The sequence below is a fragment of the Osmerus eperlanus genome, chromosome 12 (assembly GCF_963692335.1).
Source record: "Osmerus eperlanus chromosome 12, fOsmEpe2.1, whole genome shotgun sequence".
In the NCBI taxonomy this organism is placed as follows: domain Eukaryota; kingdom Metazoa; phylum Chordata; class Actinopteri; order Osmeriformes; family Osmeridae; genus Osmerus; species Osmerus eperlanus.
This window is the reverse complement of record NC_085029.1, coordinates 15,425,007-15,448,715: the sequence shown is the minus strand read 5'-3', so window position 1 is coordinate 15,448,715 and position 23,709 is coordinate 15,425,007. Positions and strand designations below refer to the sequence as shown.

The 23,709-nt window shown below is 40.5% G+C and overlaps 1 protein-coding gene across 3 annotated transcripts in view; it reads right to left on the bottom strand.

The window, feature by feature from the left end:
• Positions 1-185: 185 nt before the first annotated feature.
• Positions 186-23,709, bottom strand: part of LOC134031272 (potassium voltage-gated channel subfamily C member 1-like) — a 49,494-nt gene continuing 25,970 nt past the window's right edge. The window contains exons 3-6 of one of the 3 annotated variants that reach the window (XM_062474843.1): positions 21,632-22,613; positions 19,763-19,960; positions 18,660-18,791; positions 186-5,627 (exon numbers count right to left, since the gene is read on the bottom strand). In XM_062474843.1, the coding sequence (XP_062330827.1) occupies positions 18,670-18,791; positions 19,763-19,960; positions 21,632-22,613 (1,302 nt within the window). In that variant the 3' untranslated portion in view covers positions 186-5,627; positions 18,660-18,669. Of the gene's footprint in view, positions 5,628-12,577; positions 13,162-13,770; positions 13,812-18,659; positions 18,792-19,762; positions 19,961-21,631; positions 22,614-23,709 lie in introns of those variants that run through there. The other 2 variants (XM_062474844.1, XM_062474845.1) reach the window with 2 other exon arrangements.

The window sequence follows — 23,709 nt, the reverse complement described above, 5'->3', positions numbered from 1 at the left end:
TGTTAAATAAAATTTTAAATAGAATACAATAGTAACCAGTAATGTGCATTTCAAAGCAAAAGTGCTATTTGGTGGTGGCAAGGTGTGTATGATTATTTTACCAAATGTAAAAAGTGCTTTAGTATTTTTCTTGCATTGGTTAGAAATCGGACAACAGCTCTTGTATTTCATTTACTTTAATTTATTTGAAGTTCCTTTCAATGATTTGAAGCAATTTAATGTCTTTGAAAAAGCATCTCATGACTTTTAATCATTTGTTCATTCAAGCTGCTATGGAGATTGATTCACATAAAACCGCATTGACATTCATACATTTTAAGTCTCGATAGTCGAAATATGTTCAATTATGACACTTTATTGATATGTTTCTATTTTTTTCAAAATATAAAAAGATAGATCATGAACATTCCATTGAAATATACTTTATACAGTTTTCGATGAATTATTCTTTGTGTTCCAACATTTCAAAAATAAAATCCAGCATAAGTCTCAAACATATATTCCAGTGACCTCATCTTTTCATCTTTGCTCCTCCTAGTATGAGAACATTACAATGGAACGATAGTACCCAAGTCTGTTTTATAGGGTGAAATGACACATGAAATGAACATGTTTGTTGCTCAATTGTCTTTGGAATGCTGAAAATATATTGTTGATATTACATACTGTATCATCAATAATTTGAACTCAATTGGTATGAATTTAAAGAGTGTCTTATTTGTAAGATGTAAATTATCTTGAGAGATTTCACAATATAAGGACTGATAATAATTTATGTTTTAATGCATGTAACAGTAATGCCGTATTAAGGAATTTGTATGTCTTCAGCCATAAAAACCTCGGAATATACAATATATTATCCATATCCATTCACACTTCTAGTGCAGTTACTGTGTCAAGAGTAACTGACCATAGTACACTACGGCTATGGTTGCAACTACCTAAACTGTTTACAGAATGACTTGGGTGGGAGACCATTCTAGCAGTGGTATAGTGGTTTAAGTTGCATATCCTCAATTCAAAATTATATCCAACTGAAAATATGTGAGTGTTTTGGCTATAAACATCAGGCACACAATGTAAAGTAGTTACACTTAGTGAGAAACAACCAGGTATATTTGGGCAACGCATCTGTAGTAAATATGTCATAATAACAAAGGTGTGTCATATTAGTCCACTGTTTATAAACGCAGCTTTGTTGACTTATATATATAATTTTGGGGGACTATGCCAGTACTGCTAATATGATAAGTAGTCCATATGTTTCACAATACCCAGTTGTGGACATAAAAAATGTGGACAAACTAAAATGATTAAAAAACTAAGTATAATTCTGGATAAAACAGACTTAGCACTCTTACATTGTAACTCATCCTTTTCAACATGACTAAATCAAATGGCAGTTTTACGCAATATAAAAGTTAGGACATCGTTTTTAGCCTGGCATGGGCAGTCAAAAGTACAGTTTAAAGAGGGAATGGCAAACTCAATAGTCAATGAATAAGTCTAGTGCTAATAATGCAATAAATCTTCAGTAAAACCGAGTTTTTGCTAGTGTGCTCATTGTTGTTGGAAGTTAACTTCTGAAATATTCATAAACGACTTACTTTGCAACCCCCAAAATCTAAGTGGCTTAATGCCTTCTAAAAATGGTAACTGAAATCGTGTACCATTTTTTTCCAAAGTGGACAAAGTTACAGACCCTGTAAAACCAGCATAGACCCAACTCGATAGATGGACAGCCTTTTTTCATATTTCACGCCATTGAGTCTTAAAAAGTCCAATTGTAGAGCATTACTAGGGATGGACTACGGCCCGTTCTACAGCTGCCTAAGCAGACACTGGTCCAGCCAGGTCCTGAAACCTGTGTTAACCACCATAAATGGATTGGAGAGTCTACATTCAGCCAAACCTGCTCAACAGGGGGGGGGGACCCTTGGTGAAAACAACATATTCCTATATCAACCAACTTGCACAGTGGCCACTGGTATCACTCACTTTCTCTCTCCGTATGTAAAGTACTTCAATGACATCAGTTTGGAAGCTCTGGGTCTTTGTGAAGTGTGTTTGCGAGACGTGTGCAGATGTGAGCGAACCAGCTGGAGGCACGTTCAATGGATAAGACGGATGCAAGACCTGACCACCTAACAACAATGACGGGCTACCTCTACACACTCATGCTGACACTGCGAGTGTGAGTAGTGTTCAGTTGTCTCTCGAAGGAAGACGATGATGCTCTACAACACGACGCAGTGCTCATAATATCAGGACTGGATTCATGACGAACAACGAAGGAGCTTGGGTATATGTTGAGACTGTGGGTCCCCTCGGGAGGTCGACAATCAAGTCATAATGCATGCGTTTTACACATCACTGGGAGGTGTTCACATTATCCTATCTATACTAGAATTTATTTATGTAAGAAAAATAGCAAACCACCTACATCCACGCACACTACCAACACACCTGAGTCCTTTTAGAACACACACGACTTTGGAATGGCAGTTGGTTCCATGCAAACCTGAAATCTCTCTTTAATCTACCACCGATGCAGAATCTGGGGAGATCAGACATCAGTCTTTATTGGACGACTTCCTACTCTTCCTTCCATCATCTCTCCTCTGAGCGCTACTGGGGCAGCACTGCCTATCCCAGCATCACCCAGTCACCTCGAATAGCAACCCTTACACATCTCAAAACAAAGAGGGGTTGAAGATAGCCATTAAAGTTATCCATTGTGCCCTGCTACAATCATATAACAACACTTGTATATTATTGCCAAAGTAAAAAAGCACACTTTGTATATTTTTGTAATGTATACACCAGTCAAACACACAGCATGGAGAGCTATTGTATCAGAGCCGCTGCTACAGTAGTTGTGCAAATGATTCAAGAGAGTGAAACGTACAGAAGTTTATAAGGAAGAATCAGGGCTCCTCACAAATGTAAAGAGTCATGTTAACTCTTCAATGCTCCATTTGGAAAGAATGAGGACAAATTTAAAACCAATACAGAAGAAGATGGATTGAACTTAAGAAGTGATCGAACTGAACAAGTACAATGTACTGTTGGCATCGGAAACATGATGGAATGAGTGCAGAACGCGGGGGCAGTCGTAGCAGAGATTTCATCAAACAAAACATTGTTCAGGATGTATTTTGCAAACATACATGTTTCAGTATTCACATTTTTTAACTTTTTCAAAACAAAATATAGCTCTTCTCTTTCATTATAATCTTTTTTTAAAACATTAATTGCATATAACATTTTTTTAAACTCATTTTATATATTTTTTTGTATCTCTAGCACCCTCGTCTCTAAGGGCTTGCAAAGACAGTCATGCAGAGTAGTCATGCTGGTAAACAAAGTTACAAAAATGCATTTTCTTTTTTTTTTTTTCTTCATTTGCTTATTTCAGCGTCCGTCCTCTAAGGTCGACCCTGTGTCTTTATTCCACAGACACAAGGCTGTATGGTCGCTCATAGTCTTTTCCAAAACATTTTTTTCATTCCTTGTGGGAACACAGGTATGACATCCCACAGTCAAATCCAAAGACTTTTTCACTTATCTTTTTCCCCTCATGACTTTGACTCTGTTTTGACAAACTATGATACTTGGGCATTTGCAACTGATTTTCTCTTGCGTGTTGGCCTCTTCTCTGCCATTGCACTTCCTCTGAAGCCATGGATAATTTATCTGTTTATCAAAATATAGATTTGTTCTCTTTGTACACTTCCTTCCACTTCCGGTTTCCTGGGTCCGTTTTCCCGTCAGTTTTTCTTTCATTCGCAGTCTCCCCTATAGGGCCATCCCAATCTTGATCCAGGCTAGACTAAACTCTAAAGCAGTCATTGGCAAGGGAAACAAGACAGAGATGGGGCAGTATGTGTCTGTGGTAGTATTTGCCTTATTGGCAGTATATATGCGGCAGGGGTAGTATTTAGCCCGATTGGTCCCATCAGAGGACCGTCAGCTATTGGACACGTGTGTCTTAACAGCGTCTAAGTGGTTGATGTATCCTCTGCTTTGTAATTTAGGTAGGCCTTTGTTACTCCTTAATGGAGAAAGTTGTGCAGATAGTCTCTAGGAAGTGAGGTCTGTCTCCGTAAGTCAGTCATCGGTCTACTCATGATTGATTTGAGCAGTGAGTCAGTCAGTCAATAAGTGACTAATAGTTGTGTTCGTCACATGTGCATAAGGGGGGTTCTCGAGGCAGAGTTCACATTACTCAGCATTTGCCTCTTTTACAGCTCTGATGCGCTCATGACATTTTCTACTTGTTCCTTTGTTCCCGAATGAGGCAGTAGCAAGTACCAGGAACAGTTCATACTTTGTCCTGGATACGTGGAATAGTAGTCCTACTCTATATCACTTTACAGGAAGGTCAATCAGCAAGTGCATGCGTAGGACCTTTGTTATGCCACGTGTTCTAGTGACTACATGAGAGACAGAGAGAAAAAGTCTTGCCACAGCAGTCTTACTGTAAAGGATAATCTACAGGCCCACATATTTCTTATAAATACAGTTTCGGTAAATTTACTCTTATCCAGAGCGAGGAACAGTAAGTACAGGGACATTCCCCCCGAGGCAAGTAGGGTGAAGTGCCTTGCCCAAGGACACAACGTCATTTTACATGGCCAGAATTGAACCGGCAACCTTCTGATTAATAGCCCGACTCCCTAACCGCTCAGCCATCTGACCCCTCCAAGTGCTACATAGGCTTGGTCGTGTACATTAGTACACATGTTCTAATTTCACTGAGGTTTGGATGAAGGAATCTGAGGGAACTTAATGGAAGACTTCAGGATTTGAAGGTAAAAACTGATCACTATTCTACAACTCCTGTGCTCTGAAGAATGAGGCAGGAGGACAGACACTCATAATCTATGATTCGGTTAACCTGGCCTGTTACTAATATATTTGCCGTTTACTATATTTTTAATATCATTTTGGGATGTATAGCTACGATTCCACTACTTTGGCAGATTCCTATGTCTTTGTCTCTCATGTAACCAATTTAATTTAAGTTATTTTAACGTTACGGAACACAAGAGGAAAATGACAAAATGACAATGACCTAAAAAGGTTTCATTCAGTGCATGATTCCGTTTCACTCTCTTCAAACTATCGATGAAGAAAGTCTTAAAGTTATTTCCCAGCCAACAAATGCTACAGTTGAGTTAGCAGAGATGCTACATTGTTAGTTTGTCCTTAATGAAGGTGAATGATTATTTGTTTATGCACTAAGTTGCTCAGCTCTGCAGCCAGTTATTGGTCATTGTACACAATAGTGAGCATCAGAGATTGTGTCATCTGGAATGTAAGAGCAGGAGTCCTTTTCTCTCCAAAGTGTGTCAGTGCAATGCTCAGTCAGTTTGTCAAAATCTGTAGGACTGTCGTCAAAAATTGTGGCGTTCCAAGAGGCTGCTTTGGTAACAACGTGAAGATCAGATTTTATGTTTTTTTCTGATTACACTCCGGTCTCTCTCATCACGCCAAAGGTCTCCTTAAACTGTTCATCAGCGTCACACGTCGCTCTTATGTAGCTCCTGCCGCTAATTTGTGATTACCGGTAACTGACTCAAAGTGTCTTCTTTAGAGAAAAGGCGAATGCTAGAAACTTAACACTGCAAAGACAAGAACAGACAGTAGTTAATATTTTGTTTCCAGGCAAAAGAAATATAAGTTTGATAAGATTAAGCAAAGTTTAGGGTTTCTAAACTCAGGTCAATGCTATCACTGCCTCCACTGTTATTTGTTAAATTCTGTATTGTAGGTATAGAAAATTAGTTAGTCTGTTAGTCAGTTAGTCTACTCATTTACAAGGATCTCTGTCAAATGTAATAATATTTTTCCGTTAATGCAAAGATTATTTAAACATAATTTAATATACATATATAAGTAATCATGGGTTCGTTTTACCTGGATACTGCTGGTTTACTGTGCATGTGAGAATGAAATATAAATAACGTGTACTAAATACCATTATTCCAACTTTTTGACTAAACACAATTTGGGTTCTTTCTTAACCATCATATATCAAGCAACTTAACAGTACCTTAACACAAGGGTGTATAACAAAAATGGTGTGGGTGGTTAAGATCAACACAACAAGCACCAAATCACCAAACAATCTGCATCAAACACTCCAGTTTCCAACCATTCACTGTACATGATCTGACCTACAGAATGTAGAGTGCATTACTTTATCCATTACAACAATATGCCGAAAACATTTGACATAGGCAACTTATTATGGTAAGTATCGTGTATGTACTTAGTGTATGTGTGTTTGCTTGTGTGTGTGTTTGCGTATATATGTGAGACATTAATGGAACATCAATTTGACAGACAGACACACATATACATATTCTAGGAATGGAAACATGACCAGTACACACAGTCCCAATTAGCACAACAGTTAGTTATTGTCCTGCACATGATAGAGCTGATAAAATGCTAAAACTATATGCAGACATCATACCAACTTTTTAAAACCCCATCTAAAGTCTGTGTATGCAGTTCTATTTAGTCAAAGCTTTTCAACAATCAGAGGGAATTGGTTAAACTGTATAATGAAATACATGTATGCATGACATACAGTTTTACTACATTAAATATTTTCAACAATATAAATATCCCAATGAGCTTCTCACAAACGCTATGTAGGCTACTGTACATCATCATCTACGGCTGCATTTCTTCTTAAACTTTCCTTCGATTCTCTCCCTCTTCATCTTTCAAAGTCTGCTTGAGAAAAGGTAACTTTCATGGTGGAAAAACATAACACAGACCACATGTCTATACTGTAAAATCTTAAAACATGAAACTCAAACACACTTTGACTAATAATAGCACATCTGTTGAAAATATACTTTTTAACAAAAAGATAAATAAAGAAAAGTGTCAACTCATTATGGTAAAGTCAAAGGTGATATGAAAAGTATTGTGACAACTAGTTGAATAGTAAAAAAAATAAAAAAAATACAAATATTTACATATATGATATGTATTCAAAGAGTGCAATGAACCCAACAATCAAAACTAGAGAAATATTTGAGACTTTATTTTATAATAATTTAAGATTAATACATTTACCCTTGAAACAGCCCATTTTTGTTCCGCAACGTTCTATACTGATGAATCAAATGCATAATTATAAAATATCAATTAATACATTAAAGATATGCTGATTATTTGGTATGTCACCAAAAATGTCAGGTATTGTAATTCAATATTCAATATATATTGAAAATGTCGATATTAACCTTATTAGTATAATTAATTAAAATGTAATGTGAGTATGTTGTATGTACAGACACCGTAGTTTGGACTGCAAAACTTGCAATGTTCAACAATCACATGATGGTGAATCTGGCCACACAAGTTCAACTACTCATCCCAAAGAAAAGGGAAACCCACATCACATTAATTGTGGATGGCTGACAAATGCTAATAGAGAATATTAAAATGGAAAATAACGTTCAAAACCATCCCCACCTCTCAGACAAAGCATACATAGAAAAATAATATTTCAGATGATTTTAATATATATTCACATGTGTAGATACAGATATGTACAATTTCAATTATCATCACTTACCTATAAACATTGCTTTGCAGATATAGCTAGTTAAATCTAGCTAGTTTTCATGGGTTCTTAAATTGACATTACAGCCTACAGTAGCCTCATAGAGGTACTTTCAACATGTAGGTTTGTTTACTTAAACAAGGTTTATGTCAAAGTGTCCTAAGTATGGTGTACGACCATGTGGTGTGAGCATTCAGTCTCTACAGAAAAAAAGTTTATACATTCTTATACCTTTGTTAAAATACATTGCAAATAACAAAGACTTCCAATGTTCACAAATGGGAAAATGACAATGGTAGGGAGTGGGGCTGTATACCATACACACCATTATTGAATTTAATGACAATGATGAAATTAAAGACAAGCATTACTTGGTCAAATGTGAACCCTCTCCTCAGATGGAGTCTTTAAAAGTGCGTGATGAATTCCAACTGAGTAAATCATGATTTGTAATCAATGACAAAGTTTACGCAAAAATTCAAGTCATAAATCTCTTTATAAAAGTTTGGCCCACAAATCTCTATTCTGAAGACCCTAAAGTCTGGAAGCACATGGATTTTGACAAAATAATACTTTTCGGATAGTAGATACATGGGCTTTTAACAAAGGGCCCTGGAATAAGATAATTAGATTTTAGATCATTTATATCCTTATTTATGTAAAGGAGTGATTGGTGCAGCTTAGACATCTTATTTTGCTAACATTTAGTTTAAAATTAGATAAAAATAGTGAAGTGAACAATGATTTATTCATTTAAAGTAGATGAATATGCAATAGCACAACAAATCCATTTTACAATAAAATACACAGGACTAATACAGGTGCAGGAAGTATAAAATTATCTTGGCAATAAAAACAATTAAAAAAACATCTACAACATCAAAATCTATAAGACCAGCAAGACAACAAGACCAACTTGAAGAACCAGACAGATGGCTTATGTCATTGTAATACAGTATACATTAGGAATGTGAACATCTAACTCAATGCTAATAGGTAGGCTTCCTATTAGTCTGTGCACACTTTCTGGATTAAAAATAGATTTGCATATTTACATATGTATGTGCACAGTATGTTTCCAGCATTAATGTAATATTGCATGTATATTGCATATATGAGTATGTGTGATTATCGCTTTTTTGCTTTGTAATATGAAATGATCATATTAATTATTTTCATATAATGATCTAAATCAAATATAGGAAGACTGACTTGACTTTGTTCGTAGGAACCACAATAGCGACAATCTGTCACATTTAATAACCATAACATTTTAAGGAGGTTTTCAAAAAGATTTTTGTTTGTTCTTATACCTTTTAAAAGCTTTTTCACACCCTCATAATACCCTGTAGTGAACTGTGGGTAGATGATAACTTTTTTAATTTTTTTATTTAAGTCAGTTTAGAAAAGCAATCATGGATTTTGTCAAAGAGGAAGAAAAACAAGAATGAAAAAGTACAAAATGATATGTAAATGTTAAAAAGGTGAAACGGATATTTTGAAAAAACTAAGCATCTAATTGTTATAAAAATGTATCATGACAGTTCAGCCCCCCATGATTTAGAATAATGTCAAATATATGTCATATTTTTTCCACTTCCAGATATGTATAATTGCACTATAACATGGAGTGTGTATTATGTTGAATCCACACATGCAAGTTCAACTTTAAAATGTTAGTAAAGTAACAATAAGTGTTAGTAAAGTGCTTGAATTATTGACAGCTAATACATACAGAATACTATGTTCAGTCAGACCTTAACTAAACATACATTTCCTTCACAGTCTTTTTACCTTGTTTATATACCCTATTTATCTATTTATCAGTACATGTCCAGATGCTGTATTTAAGCACTCTTGTAAGAGAGTCTTCACTCATGCTAGCCACTCTGTTGTGGATTGGTGGCATGATCCGACGTTGAGCTAATAAAACCGAGTCAACCCTTTTTATAATTGTCGTGACTCCTTCCGGCCTGCCTTCTCCAGAATTTACATCTTATCAATTAGCAATGCTTTTGACATCCTCTTATTTATTATCATGTTACACTTGTCCGAAAACTGTTGTTATGCCAACTGCCTATATCGCTTTTAGCCAGTGTATGACAACAAGTTGTCATAAAGTATAACATTTGACTGCAAGGTAGTACAGTACCTCTGTCATTCTGTATGCTAATTCTTTTTTGAATGCTGTTTGATGTTGTCATAGCCTGCCACAATCTATTGAGACAGAGCTAGGATAATTAAACTTTATGTATTGTTGTTCTTAGATTGCTGAATGTCTTATTATTAACGAATAACTGAAAGTGCCTTGTGATATCACACTTAAAGTGAGTGTTAAATGTATAGTTATTCGATAATGTACAGTTTCTAAAGGCTCAATCTATATGCCTGTTTTTCACATAAACTTGGGATAACCACCAAAAAGGTGTCTGTACATACACTAACATTCACATGTGATAAATGAAGTATAAACCTACTAAAGATTGAGCTCATCTACAATTTTTTCTTCTTTGGTTACATGAATCCTATGATTTGTTTCATGATCTTTTTTTTCTGGACATAATTCACTTGTGATTTGGTCCAGACAGCACACAAATGTATGTTCATCTACACACCTATTTTAAGCTTGAAAGGTTGACCGCACATGTTCTCAGTATGACTGTTCAGCTTTTGTTTCAGCATATTGTCTGTCTACCCAGTTTTTTTGTGTTTCTCACTTTTTCAAAACGATATACTTCTAAAGCTAAAATCTTTAATAGACCCCATCTCCTACCTGACGCATGCATCTGACACCAACTGACAAGACAAGGGGTCATTCTCTCTACATTCAAGATCATTAACATTATTGCTATTTGTTTTGCACTGTGATGAATCCTAGTGGTGGTGTAGATGCATTTTGTTTTGCGCTGAGCTATGTATTCCATTCAACAGTGAACTCCTTGCCGCTATAAAATGGAGGGGATGGGGGAACGACAGCGGCGCAACGGTCCTGGAGCCTCGTACGTCTCAAAGGGGGGGTTAGGGATAGGGGCGAGGCGCAACGCAGACCCGGCCATTCCTGATATGTTACTCAGACTGCGAGATTTCTCATAGCCAGTTGCTTTAGGGAGAATTTTTTTTTACCAAACAATGTTTTGGGCGTTTTGAAACGTTTGTTAGTTTAGTTTTTAAATTATTTTGGTTTGGTATTATGGGGATTTAAAACACATGAAAATGATCAAGTTTAAATGATTGAATGGCGATTGAATGTGGACATGTATGTGGATCACAGGGTGACAAGTGAAGACGATGTATCATTGGAACATTTGGATTTAGGTTAGAGAGTCGTACAATAAAATGTGTAAAAACACATGATCGGAAACAATAAAAAGGAAAGTCAAATCAAAATGTTTTGAAATCATAAATGTGAAGGAACATAGATAGGACAGACATGGACAGACACAGAGACAGGACAAAACAAGAAAATGCGAGTTATGATTTATGTCATTCATTTTTTCAAACTGAAAATAAGTTCAAGATTTATGTTTATATGCAACACCCTGGCCAGTTGAATAAAGCACCCAACATGCGGTCAACAACACCGCACACTCCATTTCATGTCCAGGTGTTTTAGACAACCATTTTGGCCCAAAGCAAAGCAGTTTAGTTTTAGACCAACACAGCAGCAACAACAACAGCAAATACACAAAGCTCATGTAGATATCACTGTCGGCAGAATGGAGTTGTCAAGAAACACAAAACATCAACATGATTATTTTGATGACTTAGATAGGGTCATGTCTCAGAGCCTAAACGAAGTTTAGAATTCTATGGCTGTTTGAAAATTTCCTCATTTTAAGTTTCTGACAACTTCCAATGTCCAACATAGCAATAGCTTTCCTTCCACATTTCCACAACTTCCTCTTCCCCCCCCGCTAACCCCATCCTGTAACTGAGATCAGGTGACAATTGTTTTGACAGAGGAGAACGACATGTATGAACAGTGCTGTACTGTAATTCACAATGTCATCATAAAATGCTGCAGTTGGGAATCAATCTGTGACTATACCAGTTAAACATTTTGTCCCAAGATAATTCACCCTAAAACCCTTTATATCAAGGTTGTGGTAAAGCACTGCTGACTGTCTTTCCCCTCTGTACTGTACACTGAGTGGATAACACAGGGCGAGGCATGCACACATTGAAACTCCCCCTGTATAGAGAGGACACACAGTTGATAGTGGTGCGCTGAGGTGTTGTTAGGTTAGGAAGTGTATGACACCATTGGTAGGAAATGGTGCACCATCCCATGGAGCACTGACCCAGGATGAGTGGAGTCTGGACAATCCAGTCAGTGTCAGTCTGGTATGTGAAACACTAACATATTTTAAAGCAGCTTTTTCTGCATAATTATACAAACTGTAAAGATATCTTTGTGAAAAGCATGGAAAAGGTGTACATTTCTGTTGTTCCAGTTGCGATGGAACATGATCTGATTTTCCGTGAATGCGATTTCTGGTTTGAAAAGATCAAGTCACTGGATTGATATCAAACTCCAACCATCATTAGGCTTCACACAGACATAGACAACAAAGAACAATATTTGGCATGATGCCCTATGTGCCTTGTTGCTTCGGAATAAACAACAAGGACAACAATGAATTCTCTATGGCAACATCGAAGCTCACTGTGACCAGCTCGGCCACTCTACATTAAACTTCACTCATCCTCCAGAAATAAAAATCATCTCTTTTTTTTCGGACTCACTCAGGCACATTAGTAGGAGGCCAACTCAGTGAAATATTTATGATGCCTTTCCAGCGAGCATGTCCTATAGTGCCTGTCGTCATACAGCCTGTACAGTTTGAAGAACTAAAAATGAAGACCTGAGTGGTTCAACGTGAGGTAAAGATAGTAGGTCCTATCATTCTGCTTTCTTCACGTGGCTGCAACATTGTGTTCCTCTTTAAGAACATTTATCAGAGGTTCACAAACACTAGAGGTCCCTCTTGGGGGGTATGTTCCACAGCTCTCACCAAAGATGAGCTACATGCTAGCGATGCCGGGTCATATTCATTTAGGGTAGAACACAGCGACCATAGACTCAGGTCTCAGCCTTCAGATATGGTTCTTTAGGGGATAAAAATTAAACAAAAGACTGTCTAACTTCCCGCCACAAGCTCACAACCTGATGTTGATCACTTTAGGCTTCTCGTATTACTTATCGACAAACTGTATACAAGCAAGATAGTCGCTCCGGTTGTGAAACATTAAAACACCCTACAAATTCAAAATTAACTCTATTTAGTACCGTCACTACGATATGTCATGTTAAAGCTTCGATAAACTATATCTTTAAAGAAAGTGAATTTAAGTTGACTGAGTCTGCGTTTAATGTTGTTTGCTTTTAACAGTCCCCTTGTGGAGTGTGTGTTGATTCTTCTAAAGCTGTCACCTTTAGCTCTTTTAAACAAACAAAACAAACCAAACATACCCAAACTAAACATAACTAAGGCCTACAGCACATTAGGATATTCTTTTACATCTTCTTGTCTGAAGGAGTCAAATCAATACACCCTTGGACTGGATTTCTGTGAAAGCACACACCATGGTATAAATGCTACTTATGTTGAAATTTATTGCAACTGGTATGCATGATTTATGAATTATGTTAAATATAATGAAATTCATGATTCAAAATAATAAGATAATTAGATTTATCTATCAGAGGCATTTGTAGATATCTGTTTTTTTAGAAGTAAGGCTGTAAGGATTTGGCAACACTTGTCATGTATGAGAGCTTATGGATAAAAAACAATAAAAAAAAACTGATACGTTCACTTCACAGATATCTAGACTCAAACTGATGAAGACAAAAGTCTGAATGTATGTACATTGAATGGAGATAGTTAAGTTACAGATGATTGTATCTCAGTTTAGTCAGATGGACTCTTATTCTAAGATAAAGATGGGAGTGTGACAGACTTTTCATCAAAAAACGGGGACCAACATCTGCCTATAATTACGATGGTCAAATATCCATCTTGTAAGATCAAAATAGTAAGTTAAAAGACATTGTATGTTCCTAAATATATCTAACAGGTGAAGAGAACCACCTATAGGTTAATTAGTTTTATGATAAAAAAATGACACCTACCACAGGTCACACTTAATTTATTCAGAGAGGGTAAGTTACCTACCTACAGTCAGACTTTAGTTACACTTGCACTGCACTGGCGGCCTGGTGGGTGGGATGGAGAATGAGTGTTAATTACAGGACATGGATGTGGCTTGGATGGACAAACCATGGAGGAGAAGGGAGAGAGGGCCGCATCACAGAACAGAAGGGAGAGGAAGATGGAGTGACACATTGAAGAAGACAAAAGAAGAGATGCAGACCAGACTTTTTACCTGATGAGGCACATCCTTTCTGTCTTGTGGGTGATGGACCAACATAGGATGACTCTAAGATATTTTACTTGTAAAGGAACTATATGATAAATAGATACCTATTCTGCAGGCCATGTGACATGACCTCAGAGAGTATCACATTCTTATATGAGATCAGTAGGCTTCTTTGATGTGGGGTCAAGTGTCTCATAATTAGATCTATTGTTCCAAAACATCAGCTGCAATGTGTTCAGCATTTTCCTGGAAAGTGTGAGGGAAAACTGCAATGAATTAGAAGTAGTGTCAACCACATTTAGGTCAAACTGTATCCATGTTTGCGGTCGCTTTATTACTACTATTGCTTAATAAGGTCTTGGTATTTCATTATACTTCGTATTCAACTATTTAAACTAACCTTAAATCAGGTCAAAGCAGACCCAGGTAATATTTGTGACGAACATACACACAGTAATATTTTTCACAAATAAAACACATGCATGAGATGAAAACCCTAACACATATTAGTGACACATCTGAAAAATGCATTGAGATAACAGTGGATAATGAACAGACAAGTGTTAACAAACTAGGAGATCTGTGTTTGGTTTTAAATTGAGTTTTTACAAGTTATGCTACCATGAAAACAACAAGCGATCAAGTAAAAAGTAAAAGCTCTTATCAGCGTATAGTGCTCATAGCCCTGATATCCTAACTAATCTTGAGAAACATTGTTGCTTACTCTGCTACTTTTGGTTTCTTTATTTTGGTCCTCATGATTTCTTGTTTATGTCCACATTCAGTTTCTTTATTCCGTGATATAGATCCCTATGACCCTGTGAGTTTGATTACATTTGAATATATATGCAGTATATACATATATACTCACATACCTCCAAACCGATAATTACTTACACTTCTACTACAGTGTATGTCGGTCTTTTGCTGATCATCAAATTTAAACAAATCAATTGGAATCCTTAGAAGTTCTTCATTAAAAAAGAGTTCAGACAGGAAAGGAAAAACGACATCCACACAGAACTCAAAGGGGCGTTTTATACAAACACCAGGTAAACACCGGTCCCGCCAACAACAAAAACATACCGAAAATAACTGATAGACAAACACACACACACACACACACAAACAGGTCCACAAGAACATACAGAACATACGTTCACGCACACAGGCAGAACAACATAAACACAGACACATCCATGCACACGATTTGAAGACGAACATATTGACGATAAACACTCGTACACAAAGAGTTACACACACACACACAATGATGAAAGTGGAACATTGTGTGTATGTGTGTGTGTGTGTGTGTGTGTGTTTGAGAGAGAGAGAGAGAGAGAGAGAGAGAGAGAGAGAGAGAGAGAGAGAGAGAGAGAGAGAGAGAGAGAGAGAGAGAGTGGAAGAGTGAGACAGAGAGAAATACAGAGGCAGTTCAAAAGACAGTGAGAAGGGAGGAGAGGAAAAGGGGGAAACTAAACAACATATTTAGGTAAAGAGCTTACAAGTTTGAGAGGATGATTTAGAGGGAGAAATCAGAGAGCTGATTGGCCGTTTGATCCTGTGGAGCCAGGCTTATTGCATTGGCCTGGAGCAGGTCAAATGGACAAGTATCGCAGAGACTTAAATGCTAACAAATAAGTTGCAAAAACGTATGCAAATATCTCTGAAAGAAACTGAACAAAGCACACACAGACCAGTTATAGACAGCAAAGGAATCCCACTTTAAAACAAAAAAAGAGACTGTTTTTGAGGCTCTATTCTTCTTTATCTGGGGCAATCATACTGATCTCCAGGGACTTTTTATTCCAGAGATCCCTTTCGGAATTCTGTCCTTCATTCCAATGCACTTTACCTTCCATTCGATTGTGATATTGAATGGCAATGCCTGTCTCAGTTATTCTATATTTGGACAGTGGAACAAAGACATGATATTAGATTACCAGTCATTTGTTACAGATTCCGGGTACAGTGTAGTATATCTAGTATATCCTGCGGGCTACTGAAATGTGAGGGGTCTGCTAAGAACATTGTGCTCTTTCCAAAAGAAAAGAGTCACTCCAACTCCTAAAAAAACGAATTGTGAGATTTCAAGGGCGCATCCTTCCTTCCAAGCACCCCATTGCGCTACGATAAAGACAAGAGTTTAAGATTTGCTGGTTGCAATGATAACTGACTCCATTTTTATGTTTTAAAGAGGGATTCTTTTTTAAGGCTTTTACGTTGCGGTTTTCATACAAAAGAGCCTTCTAAACACAAACGGAAGCAGTCAGGGAGGGGGAGGTCTTTCAACAGCTCATGACTCGCTTACCTTAGACAGCATTGCTGGTTGTCAATCATTCTGTCACTGTCTGTCTGTCTGACTGTTTTTCTGGCAGTCAGTCAGTTTGTGTGTTTGTGTTTCAGTCACCAAGTGCAGCTTTGTACATACTGTTTGGCTTTTGATAAGTACCCAAGTCTGCACAATACAAATATAACACAACATTGCTTTGGAAACCACACTAGGCACTGAAAGCACACAGGTAGAGGTCAAGGGAATAGTATTTTTATAAGACATAACACGCATAATGAAAAACCTTTGTTGTTTTTTCATACAGCATTATTGTGATGGAAGACAGTGGCCTATGTGCAGTATAGAAAGCCATGGGACCTAAACCATGGAACCTGTTAGAATGTTTATGTTCTCATCGTGGCATGTCCTTGTCAGGTACTGTTCCCTTCTGACCACAAAGGATCCCCTGACCCCTGGGACCTTTGACCCCCTGAGAGATGACTGACACACACCACCACATTCAACAGGGATGTGACACTCCACCCAGGTGAAAACAGGGGCTCCTTTACATGAACAAATATCCGTTTATCTCAATACGCATGACAAGAGTCTAAAGAATAAATGCTTTTAAAAGTGGGAATTTGTACTGGGTGTTTCGTACTTTGCACAACACATGTACATGTAGGAATGATAAGAGTCAATACACATTAGAACGCGTGCCTTCAAACCTACCTACTGTACACGGACATGCCATAAAAAAACCATTCATACAAGAGGGGTGGGTTGGTCTTTGTGTAGACATGACAGTGTGTTACCGGCTATCAGAGAGGGTCAAGGTCAGAGGGGTGAACCGGGGACCTTCCAGTGACACATAAAACCCCACAGAAAATTAACACAAAAGAAAAACAACAGCCACAGTACAACAACGACAAATACAGCACGACACTCAGATGGCATGGAGAGGACAGGGACAGGAGTGTAACATGTAAGAATGAATAAGCCCACATACAAACGCGTGATATGACACAACCTGAAGAGAGAGACAACAACGACACAGAACACATCAGACACCACCTGACCCTTCGTTTCCCTGACAACACAACTGTGCTATGCTCCCAGAGGAGCTGCCACCTCACGCACACACACACACACACACACACACGCGCGCACACACACACACACCTGTACTGCATTCAAACTAAACAGAACACACACGCACACTCAGTGTACCTATGTTGAAGTTTTGGTTTTGACCAAAACACTAATTATTAACTCACTGCACAGTTTGTGGTCAGATGTTTGATATTTATGAATAGCTAGTTATTGAGGAATGTCACTGACTTTACATGACATACTCTACATGTACTGGATGAATGTTCTTTTCCCTTCACATACACAAATGTATGAATCTGGGCTGAGGTTAAGAACACAAAGATGCAAAACATTAAAGGCTGGGTTTCATTTAAAGGGTATCTTCTAATTCAAGGATTCTCTGGACAAAGCAATGCAATTGGGCCTCGATAATCATTTACATTTAGTCATTTAGCAGACGCTCTAATCAAATAAAGATCTTAGTTTTAACAAACCTTAGCTCAAAGGAATGGAAGGATCTTTTCCTTTGTAACTTCTTTTCATTCATATCCACAACACGCTCTCAATCCCACTGAAGACATGTCCACAACACGCTCTCAATCCCACAGAAACATGTCCGCAACACGCTCTCAATCCCACTGAAGACATGTCCACAACACGCTCTCAATCCCACTGAAGACATGTCCACAACACGCTCTCAATCCCACTGAAGACATGTCCACAACACGCTCTCAATCCCACTGAAGACATGTCCACAACACGCTCTCAATCCCACTGAAGACATGTCCACAACACGCTCTCAATCCCACTGAAGACATGTCCACAACACGCTCTCAATCCCACTGAAGACATGTCCACAACACGCTCTCAATCCCACTGAAGACATGTCCACAACACGCTCTCAATCCCACTGAAGACATGTCCGCAAAGCGCTCTCAATCCCACTGAAGACATGTCCACAACACGCTCTCAATCCCACTGAAGACATGTCCACAACACCCTCTCAATCCCACTGAAGACATGTCCACAACACGCTCTCAATCCCACTGAAGACATGGGTGACACTTAAACTCTATCAGACACACAGGAACAACACAATACAGTGGAAACAATGGTACAATTGTGATCTGCAACCATGCAAAGTGTGTGTGTGTGTGTGTCTGTGTATGCATATGTAGTTTTAGTTTGTGTATGTGTGACTGCAAACATGCAATGCGATTTCCTAGAATCAACCTAATATCTGGTTTCTGAAGATTCTCAAGACAGAGCTGATACCAGCTAAGGGCTTCAGTTTAGCTCCATGTGACTTTATGGTGTTACCTCTGTTGGCTTATGGTTTGATCCAGGAGGAGGTGGAGTTTGCATTGAGGTCCTGCTGTAACAGAGACCCTTCCAGCTTATACCAATCCTCAGTCAAGGGGGAGTCAGGGCTGGCTGCCAGAGCTGCGGCCTCTGGTTAGTTGGCAACAAGGGTGTGGAGCATTTAGGAGGAGTGCGAGGGAGTGTTTGGTGCAGGTTGGTTGGGTGGTAGTGGTGGTGGTGGTTGAGGGTTAGAGGGTTTGTTGCAACAGTAAACAAATTAATTGAGGTTTTGGGTTTCAGTGTCAGCAGGAGAGAACACACAGGGTCAAAGGGAGGAATGTGTGTACCAAAAAACGAAGAGAGGCAGGAACAGAATGGGAATATGGATTCAATATGGGGTCAAGGTTGGTGGGGAGGGAGAGAGAAAGACAGAAAAGGGGACAGGGGGGGGCAGGCATGAACAAAGGAGAGGTAAGCGCCAACACAGAAAATAGGTGGGGAGTAGGGCAAGAGGGAAGAAGAGAGGGAGAGAAACAAACAGACGTGACGAGAAGTAAATTAATGCCATGGTATACTGTCTGAGTCATTAGACAGAGCAAGAGAGAGAGAGAGAGAGCGAGAGAGAGATGGTATGAGACACATAGATAAACACAAGGATAGTATGATCAAAATGGAAGACAACAATGTGATTACAGTGAGGAGAGTGAAGAAAAAAAAACAAGAAAGAGAGAGAGAAAATACAGCGGAACGAAAGTGTGAGGGCGATGGACACCTGGACAACGTGGATGTGATGAGGCGGAAACAGGCAGAGCAGAGCAGAAGAGCCAAGCCAAAGTTTTCTGTTTGCATGTGTGTGCTTGTGTCTGTGACTGGAGCTTCAAGTCAATAAAACAGCCTTAGCTCCGATGAACATCATGTCGTGTTACTTCACATATATACCGTGTATTCACCTGTATCTACAAAGTCGGCGTGAGTGCATTGGTGCCGGTGCGCCTGCCCTGTGCGTGTCGAGAGGGAGGAGCTAGCCGCATCGTCCCTTATGCCTCTCCTGTCGCTGGTGTGGCTGTGGTTACGTCAGTGGTGTGTGTTTGTGTGTCCGTAACCCCTGAGGAGAAACGTACCTTTCCGCACATTCCCATCTGTGGCGCGGAATTCCCTGGTGTTGAGCAGGAAGCAGGCACGATCCTGCTGGTAGCGTTCCCGGGTGATGCCTCCACGCCCGGCCGGGCTCCTCTCATCTGGGCTCAACACCTGGTCGATGGTGGGGCAGTCCTCGTTAGCCAGAGCGGCGGACGCCGCGTCGCCATTCTGCTTGGAATCTGGAGTGCGGGGAGGAGAGATGGAGGGGAAGGAGGGGGGGGGGAAAGGGGGGGGGGAAGTGGGAGAGGAAAATGAGGGAAGACAGGGATTTCAGACTGAGGCTTAGTGTCTGGGCGGTGACAGGCTGCATACTCGGAGTATGACAGAATCAAGCGTGTTTTTGTGAGATACTTTGTTGTGCTGTAGGATCAAAGATTGTACAAATGCCGTCTTGTCCTCACGTTATACAGGAAGCACGAGTCCCTAGTTCCTCATTACTTAAAAAAACGAAACAGGAAACAGAAGTGATACTTCTAGCCTTTGGGGCTGTTACACGACAAGGTTAATTAAGGGTTATTACATTGTTAGTGTAAAATACATTTGTGTTTAATGGTTTATTTCCTTAAATTGTCCTTGAACTGGCAAAAAGCACTTCAGAGCATTGGTTTCAGCTGTCCCTGCAGCCCAGCCAGACCTGAGGGCCTTGTAGTCATATGAAACTGGTGTATCTTTAGCACCACAGATGTATGCATCTCCATATTTTACATTGGGAGGGGGTGGGTGATATGATGTTGCCTAGTAACATCAGCGTATGGACACCATATCAGTTCACTCTGGTATGGTGAACTAAACACTGAATGATGTGTGTGTGTGTGTGCTGTGTCTGTGTATGTACTATGTGTACAGGGTGACTGGAGGTTATATCTTTGGACGCAGCTGTCAAACCCAATCTCAAGCACGAGTTCCAACTCAGCAGCGCACCACCACAATCCAGAGCTGTTCTGAAGACAGCCTGTATGTCTGTGTGTGTTTGAGCAAGGGAAAGTGCTTGTGCAATAACAAGATTTTAGGTGTTCACAGTTCATGTGTGTGGATTTTGACTTGTATAAGACGTCCATCCAAACACAAAAATGTAATTTATACGTTTATACAAATGTACGTATTTAACCAATAGAAAATGTTCTCATTCAAATTACATTACACATTTTTTTTAACTGACGCTCCAATTAAGTTCCATTTCTCTTTAAACAGTTTGTTCTTCACTGGCAGATGGACGCCTCATGGCTAATGTGGACACACAAGTTGATCATAAATGACAGATGAGCTCTGATGGGCCTCTATCTCCTCTGGCTGGATCAAGAATCCACTCCACAAGCCGTCCAGAAACGGCTAACATTACCTTTTGGAGAAAAAGACCCTCAGCGGCCTCCGCCCCCACCCTTCTGAGGATTTGAAAGACTGCTTCATTACTGAGTATCAGACACTGAACATTGTGATTCCAAAGTATCTGGTGTAGCAGATCTCCCCTCACTTAATGTGCAAATCCCTGTCTTAGTTTGATGGGATGTAGTAGGTCTGCTAAATTGTAGAAGTTTGACAAGCTCTCCCCCAGAAATAGAAATTTGTGTGCTCCTCGACATGGAGGAGAAGAGGCACAGATGCTCGGCTAAGCTCCATGTAGTGCTAATGTGCTGATGTGAATCATCAAGGTCCCTTGACTCAAGGTTGTTTACCTATGCTAAGTCACTGTTTGTCCTGAAGACAGGTGAAACTAAACAACAGCTTACGCAAGGGACGCTAACTCACAAATCTGCCCGGAGGGTAGCAGGAACCGAACGATATTAGCTGAACGAGGAGGCTAACATGCTAACGTGTCTCCTGAAGGTACAGCCAAAATGGAAACGTCTCACCTCTGTTTATCTCTATGATCTCCTCCTGAGCCAGAGGGCAGTCCCCCGCAAGGCCTCCAGGCCCCATCACCCCACCAAGTACGTTTCCCAGGATCCTTTGAGGAGAGGCAGTGGCCATAGCCAGGGCGTCAGGCTTGCAGTAGTTGGGCGAGCCGGGCTGAGGGGCCCGAGGGATGTGCTTGTTCTTCTTCTTGGGCAGCTTCTGCTTGGCCATGGCCAGCGAGTAGTACATGCCGAAGTTGTTGACGATGACGGGCACGGGCATGGCGATGGTCAGCACGCCCGCCAGGGCGCACAGCGCGCCCACCAGCATGCCGGACCACGTCTCTGGGTACATGTCTCCATACCCCAGGGTGGTCATGGTGACCACAGCCCACCAGAAGCCAATAGGAATGTTCTTGAAGTTGGTGTGGGCGCTGGCAGTCGGGTCATCGGGAGAAGCGCCGATGCGCTCGGCATAGTAGATCATCGTGGCGAAGATGAGCACGCCCAGGGCGAGGAAGATGATGAGGAGGAGGAACTCGTTGGTGCTGGCGCGCAGGGTGTGGCCCAGGACACGGAGACCCACGAAGTGGCGGGTCAGCTTGAAGATTCGGAGGATGCGCACAAAACGGACCACGCGCAGGAACCCCAGGACGTCCTTGGCGGCCTTGGAAGACAGGCCGCTCAGCCCCACCTCCAGGTAGAAAGGCAGGATGGCGATGAAGTCAATGATGTTGAGGGTGCTCTTGAAGAACTCGGCCTTGTCCGGGCAGAAGATGACGCGCATCATCACCTCGATGGTGAACCAGATGACGCACATGCCCTCCACGTACGTCAGCCAGCTGTCGGTCACCACCTCGTAGACGATCTCCTCGCGCGTCACGTTCCCCACCGTCACGTTCTCCGTCTTGTTGTAGATGGTGTTGAAGGCCTCGTGCGTCTCCATGCAGAAGGTGGAGATGGAGATCAGGATGAAGAGGAGGGAACCAAACGCCACATACTGCAGAACAACGAGAGAGAGAGAGAGAGAGAGAGAGAGAGACAGAGAGAGAGAGAGAGAGAGAGAGAGAGAGAGAGAGAGAGAGAGAGAGAGAGAGAGAGAGAGAGAGAGAGAGAGAGAGAGAGAGAGAGAGAGAGAGAGAGAGAGAAGGGACGGGTGCAGGGAGAGAAAGATGGGGGGGAAGTATAATCAGTAATTCAGAAATGCTACCATCCACATACCGACAGGCCAGCAAACCGAGACACCAGAGAGAGATAGATGAACGATGGGTTTCCACCACTCTCATTACCATGCAAGCTACAGGGGAAAACAGCAGGACTCGGGTTATCTGAGAGACTGCAGGGCACTGCAGGGTACTACTCAGTGTTGTGAGATAATAAGCCAGGATTATGTAAAGCCTGACTAGACACTAAAGAGAGATAATTGTTGACCTTCAGGGTGTTATTCCATCTGACACTCAGAAAACGGCTGCAACGGTCATCGGCATGACAGCCCAAGGAGAAAAGTTGTCGTAAAAAAAGGGAAAAAAACTGTGGAGACACTCATCATAAACCTGCAGAAGAGACAGCAAAGGGGGGAGGGGACCCTGGGTGGGATGAGAAGAACACAGGCTAGGACTCCCTCACCGGCATTAGCGCCGAAACAAGGAGGAGGTGAGGAGGAGAGGATGGAGGGGAAAGGAGAGGGAATATTGATGGGAGACAAAGAGAGGGGAGGCGGAGGGGGCAGAAACCAAGCCGGGGCTTATGACTTGTAGATGCTGCGTATCCCAGAGGACCGTGAGAGGGGTTCAGAATCAGAAGGCTCCCACTGGACGTGCTCCTGGCTTCTTACAATCTCTACTAAGTGTCTACAGGCCAGTTTGTGGGACAGTGTCTGATAACCCAAGCAGGGGCGTCGAAGTGGGGGGAAGAGTGGGATTGACGACCCAGGGCCCCAATGGAGGGGGAGGAGGGGGAAGGCCTTGAAAAATGGCGGTCTGGCTGTAGTTATAGTCACATTTTTGACCAGACCCTCAATCTTATTTTAAATCTCTATTAATAGTCTGAACTAATTTCACAAATGTATTATCGGTTGCCTTACATGTACTTGGGGA